An 11,773-nucleotide genomic window follows, 5' to 3' on the forward strand; every position below is an offset into this window, starting at 1 on the left:
AAACGTTATATTAACTTTAAATTTTATTGGAACTGTTTCGTAGATTATGTGTATAAACTTTGGTTTTAAATTAATAATAATTATTGTAAGTAAAAATGAAAAATAACCGAATGTTATAAAATAATTAAATATGATACTTGAATCTAGTTTATTAGTTACGCTTCCGTGGTTACTTTCTGTAACACGAAACCAATGTTATGTTAGACGCTTTCTACATGTACCTACCGTTTACTTTCATTTTGCTTAAAATATTCTCATATAAGTTGTATTAATACAGATTTTGGAAATGCTGTTATAATAATGTAAGCAAATATACTATATGCTTTACAGATTATGGTCTTAATGTGATCAAGAGGTCAAAACTGTTTTTATTTGACGGCATTATTTAGTGGTTCAACAATCTTACTTCGATTTTCGATTCACGATTAAGCCTGTAACATTCCACTGCTGGGCGTAGGCCTCTCTCTCCTTTAATACGGATACTTTGATTTTATGATTTTATAATTTGAATAATGAATTATAACAACATATATTGTTATAAAGTAAACTGATATAAAATTTATGAAAAACTATTACTTATAAATTGTTTATTTTGATATCAATTTCATTCATTCATTCATTACAGCCTATACAGTCCACTGCTGGACATAGGCCTCCACAAGTTTACGCCAAAAATAACGTGAACTCATGTGTTTTGCCCATAATCACCACGCTGGGCAGGCGGGTTGGTGACCGTTTGATATCAATATTTATGTTTAATAATTGAATTGAAGTTAAGAAGAAATTATGTTATGGCTGTAAAGGAACGTAACTTCACCGACCTTGCTGTGACATTGTATTGACAGCTATTAAAAAACTTTTGTACTTGCATTTATTTGAATTTGACCTACGAACCGTGATATCAAGTCGTGTTTTCGAAGTGGTTCGCGAAAATATATTGCCTAGGTCTCTAGTACATTTTTTTCATTTATAAAATATGTCTAACATTGTAACTGTAAACACAAATCCTTACGAAGGACAAAAGCCGGGAACGAGTGGTTTACGTAAAAAAGTTAAAGTTTTCCTACAAGAAAACTACACGGAAAACTTTATTCAAAGTATTTTAGATGCTAATAAAGATGCTGTAGTGGGTTCTACTCTTGTAGTTGGCGGTGATGGCAGATATCTGGTAAAAGAAGTTGTTGATAAAATTATAAAAATATCAGCTGGCAATGGGGTAAATAATTTTTTTTTGTTTTTTAATATATATACATGTATACGGCTAGGCTCACGTCAAATTTTTATTTTACTCTTGAATTTACTTTGTAAGCAATTTATAAAAATCGAATTATATTGAAAATTTTCTGCTGTGTGGCTACGGCACTGTGCTGTGTGGCTACGGCACTAAAGAATTTAGCCACCCCCTCTCTTCCCGTGGGTGTCGTAAGAGGCGACTAAGGGATAACAAGGTTCCACAACCACCTTGGAACTTAAGAAGCCGACCGATGGCGGGATAGCCATCCAACTGCTGGCTTTGAAATACACAGGCCGAAGACGGGCAGCAGCGTCTTCGGTGCGACAAAGCCAGTACTGCGGTCACCAACCCGCCTGCCCAGCGTGGTGACTATGGGTAAAACACATGAGTTCACGTTATTTTTGGCGTAAACTTGTGGAGGCTTATGTCTAGCAGTGGACTGTTTAGGCTGTAATGATGATGATGATGATGATTGAAAATTTTCAAGTAGATAGTTCTATAATAATAAAAGATTAATTTTAAAAATAATTTATTTCAGGTAGCAAGATTACTGGTTGGTCAAAATGGAATCCTATCTACACCTGCCGTGTCCCATATCATCAGGAAATACAAAACATTGGGTATGCTATTAAAACTATATTATAAAAAGTAAAGAAAATTAGAAATACAAAATGTATGTATTATCATACCAAATTTTGTTCAAAGCATATAAGACATGTACATACTTCATAGTAATATGAAATACAAGCTGTACTTATAGTAGTTTTTTTTTCATATGTTTTAAATTGAATCATCTCTATAAAGAGAACAATTCTTAGTATGGGCTAAACCTTTAACATGCCACTGCTGGACATAGGCCTCTTTCTCCATATAAAAGATGCTTAGTCCACCAGTCTGCTCCACTGCGGATTGGCAAATATGTTGCCTACTATGAGTAACAATCACTATCAGTTATTTATGATAACAACTGGGACCAACGACTTAACATACTCTCCGAGGCACGGTGAAGAGACCCAGACGCACAGATATCCAAACCGGAAAGAAATATTTGTACAAATACAAATATCCATCCCGATCGGAAATCAAACCCGCAACTGTCAGAGTTTTAGGCAACTTCTTGCTCCTTTTAACAAACTAATAAACCTTATTGCTTTATTTTACTTACATATGATATTGATTGATTCAGCCAGTATCATCCCACTGCTGGGCATATATGAGATGGGAAGTATATGATAGAATTGATTATTATGTTATTTTCAAAATAATAATATAATAATTAGTACTCAGACCATCACATCAATACCTAATTAGGTTATTCCTATCTATCTGTGATAACATGTAGTCCAATGAAGTAATTTTATCATTTGATATTGTACTAATATTATAAGCTTTCAATAAATCTATCCTTAGAAATAAAACTAGATGTTCCTATCTTCTGTTTTAAAAAAATATAACAAATAACTTAGTGACTAAGTCATCCTCAAAAAAAATTTTTTTTATTGATTAACAAGTCCGCTAGTATATCACTAACTTGAATCGCTACTTCCCGAGAGTAGCGTGATTAAACAAACAAACTTTTCAACTGTATTAACCGACATTCAAAAAAGGAGGAGGTTCTCATTTCGATTGAATTTTTTTTTATAAGTTACGTTAGAACTTTTGACTAGGTGGATCGATTCTCATACATCTCTAGCTTTAATAACGAAGCATCATCCAATAACAAAACAATAAAAATTAACATTAATATTTAAGACCTGTTTGATAAAATTAATAATCAACACAAGAAAAACATCATGTTGAAAACAAATCCTCCATCTTGTTGTCATGTAATAATTGCTATGTCATTACGAATCATGTTTTTGTTACTAATCCAAAATCACTCGTTATCAGATCTCCTATGTCACAAATTTATCTTTTACTAGTTGCTACCCGCGACTTTGTCTGCGCAGGATTAGTCTCAATATCTATTTTTATACGAAAATTCATTAAAATTGGTCCTGCGATATAAAAATCAATTTGTTACTACCAAATGTGTATTATAAATATATTATCAATTTTTATTGTATTTATGGTTCACTGTTTTTGCAATAATGGCTTACTCATATATGCTGGCCTGGACTTTTTTGTAGGACTAATTAAGATAAACATTTCTTTTATACATTATATACGTGCAAACTCCACAGTTTTTGCAACGTACTCCAGAATTGCTCGCAGATGGCAGATTTTTTTTTTTCAACTTACTTGACAATTATCGTTTTATTTTGGACAATTCACACACTATCTTTAAACTTTATAACCTATGTATTATTCTAATGTATAAGCATAAGCTATATTATTGTAAATTTTCATGAAAATCCATTTGGTAGTTTTTGCGTAAAAGAGTAAGAGTAAACGTCGGCCATCTAAGATACTACTGCGATAAAATCCGAAAAAGTTGTTTCATTATAATGAGTAATTTGCGTTACATTAGAAAACAATATATACACATACTTTTTTTTAAATTAAAATAAGGCAGTCAATTCGCATCTGATAGACTGAGGTTATGGTTCATGTCCTCTCTCCTTTATTGCTTCCTACTTTCTCTTCTCCATGTAATCCCTATCCCTTAACATTTTTAAGAGCCCTTCTGGATTAGTGTATTTTGCGTAAAAATCTAGTAAAATGCTTGCTAATTCACTGGCTAGTTTTATAATAAAATATGAATATTTTAAAACTTGCAAGCCCAAATCAAAAACTATACGAAACCTCTCCCGCTTGATCTTACCCAACATTTATGCCTATGTCCCCCTAATATTCCACCAATAATTCCCAGTGTATGGGCTAAATTTTGGCCTATTGACTTGTCCATTTTTTTTTAAATATAATAAGGTGGCAAAAAAGCATACTGTCCACCTGATGGTAAGGGGATACGTCTTAGACAACACCAAGACCATTGCAAGTGCATTATTTACCCTTACCTTGTACCCTCCCCTAAAACTCTGGTTACCTTACTCACCACAGAAACACAAAATACTTAAAAGCAGTATTCATTAGCTGTGATCTTCTGTGATTATCTCAAAATACTTCCCCAATCGGGGATTTCTCCGAATTTCGAGCTATATAATTCCTGTTGTGCCTTACCACGATTAAAACGTACCTGTAATTACTTTATGAAATAGTGTTTCATCATCATCATTTCCGTCTATCACAGTCCACTGCTGGACATAGGCCTCCATAAGTTCACGCCAAAAATGGTATGAACTTCTGTGTGTTGCCCATAGTCACCACGCTGGGTAGGCGGGTTGGTGACCGCAGGGTTGGCTTTGTCGCACCGAAGACGCTGCTGCTCGTCTACGGGCTGTGTATTCCATTCCCAGTAGTTGAATGTTTATCCTGCCATCGGTCGGCTTTTTAAGTTCCCATGTGATATGAAATAGTGCTTAGTAATTTCAAATTGGGTTGATAGTAAAAAAATACATTTTTTAATTATTTAAATATTTATTGGGTTAGAAATATTAATATTTAAATACTGATGATATAAACAGGTGGCATTGTACTGACCGCATCTCACAACCCCGGCGGCATCAACAATGACTTTGGCATCAAGTTCAACTGCAGCAATGGTGGTCCAGCGCCTGACGGTACCACCAACGAAATATACAAGCTTACCACTGCCATCAAACAGTACAAGATTGTTCCGGACATTAAGTGTGATATCGATACTATTGGAGTACAAAGATTTAAGGTAAATATACTTTTATATGTATCAGCATTAAGCGCTCGGCGACAGAGTGGCTATCGCCTTACGCATCGTGCAGGGGTCATATTTATTATTCATTTAATATCTATATCGTCCAGCGCAGTGGTAAATGACATTATTCATATCAGTATTTACCACTGCACTGGAGGATGTCTAAGACTTGGGGGGGGGGGGGGCCGAGGCATCATCTTCAACGGCAAGTACATCTCTCACCTTCGTTTCGCCGATGATATCGTAATGTTTACGGAGACGGCCTCGGTAGGAATTTGGACAAAACAAAAGTTATATTTAACAACCAAGTCATACCGAGATCGGTATCGGTCGATGGTACCCTTCTCATAGTTGTGAGGCAACATACATGAAAAAAAATTACAGTCGAATTGAGAACCTCTCCTTTTTTTGAAATCTGGTAAAAACTAAAAACTTATATTGTCTGTTCACAGGTTGGCGACAATGAATTTGTAGTGGAAATAATAGACTCAGTGAAGGACTATGTCGAGTACATGAAGGAGATATTCGACTTCCCAAAGATAAAAGCTCTCCTGCAGGGTTCTGGAGGAAAGAAACCCTTTAAGATTCTCATTGATGCTATGAATGGAGGTATTTTTTATTTATTTAAGTAAAACTTCTTTACGCTTGCTTGACTTGTGGAGTAAGGTGATGGGTGATTAATTATTTTTTACTATCCTTCCTACTTATTGTATATGTGTGTGTACATATTATTATGTAATGTGTTCTGTAATTTTTTTTGTATAGTTAATATATTTTTAATATGTGTATGTATGTATATGTAAGCATGTATGTGTGTATATTTGATTTTCTTCCTGTGTTGTATTAATTTTAGTTCTGTATACCCTTTCCGCTTTTTAACTGACTTCCAAAAAAAGAGGAGGTTCTCAATTGGACAGTATTTTTTTTTTATTATGTATGTTACATCAGAACTTTTGACCGTGTGGACCGATTTCGACATTTTTTTTTTAACCGAAAGATGGTGTATGTCAATTGGTCCCATTTAAATTGATTTAAGATCTAACAACTACTTTTCGAGTTATATCTAATAATGCGTTTTTACTTGACGCTTTTTTCGTCGAACTACGTTGTATTATACCGCATAACTTTCTACTGAATGTACCGATTTTAATAATTCTTTTTTTGTTGGAAAGGAGATATCCCTAGTTTAGTACCATGATAAGGAAACCAGGATCTGTTGATGGAATCCCAGAGAAATCGAGGGAAACTCTTGAAAATCCGCAATAACTTTACTGGGTATACTGATTTTAATAATTCTTTTTTTGTTGGAAAGAAGATATCCCTAGTTTAGTACCATGATAAGGAAACCAGGATCTGATGATGGGATCCCAGAGAAATCAAGGGAAACTCTCGAAAATCCGCAATAACTTTTTACAGGGAGTACCGATTTTAATAATTTTTAATTTAATCGAAAGCCGATGTTTGTCATGTGGTCACATATAAATTTTATTGAGATCTGATAACTACTTTTTGAATAATCTTTGATAACGTGTAGTTACTTGACTATTTTTTCGTCGATCTACGTTGTATTACTCGTCGATGTAATTGAAGTCGGTTTTTTTTTTTCGTTTGCGAACAAACACAATTATTTCACATTTTCTCCTCCAAGCTGGTTGTCTGGAAGAGATCACTGTTTAGCGATAAGACCGCCTGTTGTACATTTCTTTTTGTGAATCGTTTTGTAAATTGTAAACTTTTTTATGTGTACAATAAAGAGTATATTAAATTAAATTAAATTAAATTATTTATTACCTATTATTTATTTTTTCATTAGTATCACATGCCTACCTAACTCTTTTACCCGAGCCTTATTATTTGGGCAGACGTCGTTGACGGTCGTATCCGAAACGCAATATTTTGTAAAATTACTGACATTCGGATTTCCATCCTCATTTTCTCCCCACCACATATATTTGCAGATATTGGGTATTTTCCCCACTTTTACCCCAGAGTTTTTTTAGGGCTCAACCGATTTTCATTGAACACATTATTTTGTAATGTGAATGTGATGCGCTTTCATTTAAGACCCCACTAAATTATATTTGCAGAGATTCGGTTATTCTTCCCCACTTTCACCCCCCCCCCCCCGACTTTTAAACGCCTCAACCGATTTTCATCAAACATTTCTAGAAACACTCACTCGTAACTCACCTTTCATACAAAAAAACTATATTGAAATCGCTTCATACGTTCGCGAGCTACGGAGCCACAGACAGACAGACACGTCAAACTTATAACCCCCCCTTGTTTTTGCGTCGGGGGTTAATGATATGTTGGTGATTACTTATCGTGTAAAAAAATTCGGACGGACAGCGGTCGCTACCATATACGTATATTCTGTACGTGTGTTTGTCAACTAATGAACAGCTGGACGGATTTGGTTGAATTTACGTGTGTACATTTTAATGGGTTCATGGATGGTTTAAAAACAAATTGAAGCCGGTCGGTGCCGCTGTCGGTATTTCAGCAATCAAATTTGTTAGCTGCTATTCCGGGCAGAAACAAATCTGCTGGATCCACTAGCAGAGTATAAAATGCTAATAATAAAATATTATTTACAGTAACGGGTCCATACGTGCGTCGTATCTTCGTTCAAGAGTTGGGCGCGTCAGAGCAGAGTGCTCGTAGGGCTGACCCCCTCCCTGACTTTGGGGGCGCCCACCCTGACCCCAACCTGACATATGCGGCAGACCTTGTCGAAGCCGTGAGAAATGGGGACTATGATTTTGGAGCAGCTTTTGATGGGGACGGTGAGTTGAGTTGGTGAAAACGAGATATTTTATTTTTTATAACATCTACACACAGCCATCTGTTCCTAAGGAAAGTAACTTAGTGCTTGTGTTATAGGTAACAGCCGAGTGACATAGCTACTAATAATGTTCTTTCGATACGCATATTCATACATATATATATATATATATATATATATATATATATATATATATATATATATATATATATATATATATAAATAATACTTATATAAATAAATATATATCACACCCTGACTCGGTTTTGTTGTATTTTCAATTTGTAGTGACCCTGCTTTCTTCTCTGGGGTCTTTGAGACCGCCCTGAGTCTAGGTGTAATACAGTATATATTATATACTTTATTGCACTTAAAAACAAAATTACATGTATAGTTGATGGCAAAGGTGGACTTATCCCTAGAAGAGATCTCTTCCAGTCAACCAATGGTCATGAGAGTGTCATATAGCGGGGGACACAGTGCAAGAAATAACAATGTAAAGAAAATAGTTGAATAACAGACTGTAATAATAATTTATTTATAAATGCATTTATAGGAAAATAAAAAATATATCAACCCTTTCTATAACACAAGCATTAAGTTGCTAATCTTGGGAACAGACAACCGAGTGTGTGTGTGTTAAAAGAAATGTTTTTTACCTTGGCCATCTTACCTACAATGTTTAATAATCCTACCCAGGTGATCGCAACATGATAATTGGCCGGGGAGCGTTTTTCGTGACTCCATCAGATTCCCTAGCAGTGCTGGCAAGTTTACTCCAGCATATTCCCTACTTCCAACGCAGTGGAGTGAGAGGGTTTGCCCGCAGTATGCCCACTGCGGCTGCCGTGGACCGCGTCGCTCAAGACCTGGGGAAGGAGATGTTCCAGGTGCCCACTGGTCAGTAGTGTAAATAGTGTTAATACAAATAATTCGTTCATTATTTTAAGGGGTCGTCCATTCATCACTTGATGTTTTCAGTAACTTTTTAATCCGCTTTTAGGTTAATGCTATTTTGTTGTAGTCTGTACTCTCACAATAAGTAAAATTGGATCATTGAAATATTAACGTAATTGATAATGTTTTTATAGGTTTATAGATCGAATCCTCCAAGTCTTAACCATTAACCAACATATGGAGACAAATGCGAATGAAAACTAAATTTAAATATGCCAAATCTTGGGCATAATTGTTGTGAACATACTACCCACTTATATACACAGGTTGGAAGTACTTCGGCAACCTGATGGACGCTGGCCGTCTTTCTCTGTGTGGTGAAGAGAGCTTCGGTACGGGTTCAGACCACGTTAGAGAGAAAGATGGGGTTTGGGCAGCTTTGGCTTGGCTCTCTGTTCTTGCTGCTACTGGTCAATCCGTGGAGGGCCTGCTGGTAGCCCATTGGAAGAAGTACGGCAGGAACTATTTCACCAGGTAAGAGCATTTACTATTTGCTTTATTGAGGTAGGGTTCGGCGGGAAACATTTTGCCCGAAATCTGGACTGTCTGGAAAATCTGGAATGTCTGATTTGACTTATTTTTATTGGCATTTTTTCTAAAATTTATTAAGCAGTTCTTAGTTAGTAAAAACAAGAGTAAATCCTTGTAAGGGCCGTTGAGTGTGAGGCATTTAAAAAAATATTTTAATGTTATTTTAATGTAAAAATTTAAAAAAGCATTTCATAAACAATATAAAGAATTGAAGAAATATTTTGCATACAGATACGATTACGAGGAGTGTGCCAGCGACCCTTGCAATGATATGATGCAAGAGTTAGAAAAGAAAATAACAGAGCCAGGGTTCGTGGGCTCCAAGCACACTTCCGGAGACAAGACATACGTCGTTGCGTTAGCTGACAACTTCTCTTACATGGACCCCGTAGACCGCAGTGTGGCCATGAAGCAGGTGAGCTTGGTCCTTCGAACCGGATGTATTAATCAATCAAAAATTTTATTCAAATTTAAAAGTACCTTCGATTCATCATTTTACAAAAGTTTTAACTATCGTCAAAAGTGGAGCTATCACCGATTTAGGTAGATTCTGCAGAGAAATTATACTCTGTAGATTATACGCAGTGACATAAAAAAAAAAAAAAAAAAAAGCCATAAAATTACAGATTATCACAACCAATTAACACTGCTATCTGTGAGTAAGTTGAGCAGAGCTCCTGGGGGTGATTGGGGATAGAGTCGGAAACGCGCTTACGATGCTTTTCGTGTTGCAGGCGTCTATAGGCTACGGTAACCGGTTACCACCATATGAGCCGTATGCTTTTATGCCGACCTAGTCTAGTCTGATAAAAAAAAAATACAGTTCGGATATAACTGAGAGGCATTAAATTTAACCAATATCATGACTCAGAGCTCTGAAAGCACCCATTTGTTATCACAAGTACATGATGTATGATAACGACCGTGATTCTTTGTAGGGGGATATTATCCGCTAATAAACTGATAAACCGGGTGGATTACCTTCTATCTCTGCTCTATATTTATAGGCTACGACGATTACAGGCTAATTTTCAGCCTAAATAAGTTCAATTTATGCGGTTTTTTTAATTATTTTATACATAATACTAATATCCGATGGTTTTTCAGGGTTTGCGTATCATGTTTGAAGACGGTTCCAGGGTGGTATTCCGTCTCAGTGGAACCGGTAGCTCAGGAGCTACAGTGAGGTAGGATTTTATATACTATTTAAATATATATATTAAGTGTAAAAAAAAACTTTTGTAGCATTCTGTATTGGTAATAATATATACTTTATTATATACGAGAAAAAGAAAATTATAAAAAAAAGTATAAAATCACATAGAGCATATTCTTTCAGCTGACCTTTGGATGGATATGGAAAAATAAGAATTAGAAACAAAACAAATAATCTCATACTCCAAAAATGCTATGACATTTGTGTCAATATTTTATTTAATCTATGACTTTTTTATTTTAGCTGTAATTACAATAAAAAAATTATAATGAAACAACTTTTTCGGATTTTATCTCGCTTTATTAAGTTTTTTAAAAGCCCGGCGTTTCGGATACTTTACAGCAACCATGGTCACGGGAGGACTTTTAAAAACCTAATAAAACGCGATGAAATCCGAATAAAGTGTTTCATTATAATGACTGAAATTTGAAACATTAGGAAATAATAAATTGTCTATGATTATAGATTATACATAGATTCATACGAAGATAAGGACGTCCTGGGCGATGCTCAAATGAAACTGAAGCCGCTCATAGACGTCGCTCTAGAAATTTCTCAACTACAGAATTACACCGGCAGAGACGCACCTACAGTCATCACATAAACACAAATATAATAAAATTACCCCAAAAACACCAAAATACTAACTACACTCCCTGTTACCTATTTTTGTTATTGTAGGTTAAGCTAGAAACTTTATATGCCTAAGTTTCTGCAAGAAAAACTTATTTGGCAGAAAGCCATCGTGTATAGAATACAGAGATATTATCAAATCAAATATATATATAAAAAAAGAAAGTTTTTGCAAGATTTTCTAAGTTATCCAGTACCTCTGTATAGATTTCGCTCCTAATACGGAACTTTTGTCAGACTATAACAATAAATGTACTGAAAACTGTAGTAAAAGTAGTTTTTATAATAGTACAAAATTAAATTTGAAAATGTTCCCATGTGCTTGGCCATTTGTAATAAAATTTATTTTGTTATTATAATAAATTGCAATAAAAACGTAAAAAATTATAATTATATACTACATTTTTTTGTTTAACTTTATGTAAGTGTTACGGTCGATAACTTTAAGTCAAACAAGTTTGCTAGTTTTAACTAAATTAAGAACAAACAAAATATTTATTACAATTTTATTGTTATTTAAACTTGAGATTAGACTGAAAGTGCAGATTTTAAATGGTATTCAATATTGCCATATATTTTAATATTTTTACTGAAATATTACTGTTTGAAATATTGATATGATTAAAGCTAGTATAAATTGGGACTTCGAAACTATCATGCTGCTGAGAAGAGGTTTGTTTTTCA

The 11,773-nt window shown here is 34.7% G+C and overlaps 1 protein-coding gene across 1 annotated transcript; it reads left to right on the forward strand.

The window, feature by feature from the left end:
* The first annotated feature begins 833 nt into the window (after nt 1–833).
* LOC123660311 (phosphoglucomutase) lies at nt 834–11,356 on the forward strand. The gene is made up of 10 exons (XM_045595412.1): nt 834–1,216; nt 1,773–1,854; nt 4,759–4,958; nt 5,417–5,573; nt 7,565–7,753; nt 8,452–8,652; nt 8,976–9,183; nt 9,472–9,655; nt 10,348–10,427; nt 10,922–11,356. The coding sequence occupies exons 1-10, from the start codon at nt 977–979 to the stop codon at nt 11,058–11,060; spliced, it is 1,680 nt and encodes a 559-aa protein (XP_045451368.1). The 5' UTR covers nt 834–976; the 3' UTR covers nt 11,061–11,356.
* The last annotated feature ends 417 nt before the right edge of the window (nt 11,357–11,773 follow it).

This window comes from Melitaea cinxia, chromosome 15, assembly GCF_905220565.1.
Source record: "Melitaea cinxia chromosome 15, ilMelCinx1.1, whole genome shotgun sequence".
Taxonomy (NCBI): domain Eukaryota; kingdom Metazoa; phylum Arthropoda; class Insecta; order Lepidoptera; family Nymphalidae; genus Melitaea; species Melitaea cinxia.

Excerpts from the sequence above, each read along its gene's own strand:
- LOC123660311 (XM_045595412.1), top strand. The coding sequence starts at position 977 with ATGTCTAACATTGTAACTGTAAACACAAATCCTTACGAAGGACAAAAG. Across the intron at positions 4,959-5,416 it reads TTGGAGTACAAAGATTTAAG|GTTGGCGACAATGAATTTGT; the intron begins GTAAATATACTT and ends GTCTGTTCACAG. Across the intron at positions 8,653-8,975 it reads GATGTTCCAGGTGCCCACTG|GTTGGAAGTACTTCGGCAAC; the intron begins GTCAGTAGTGTA and ends TTATATACACAG.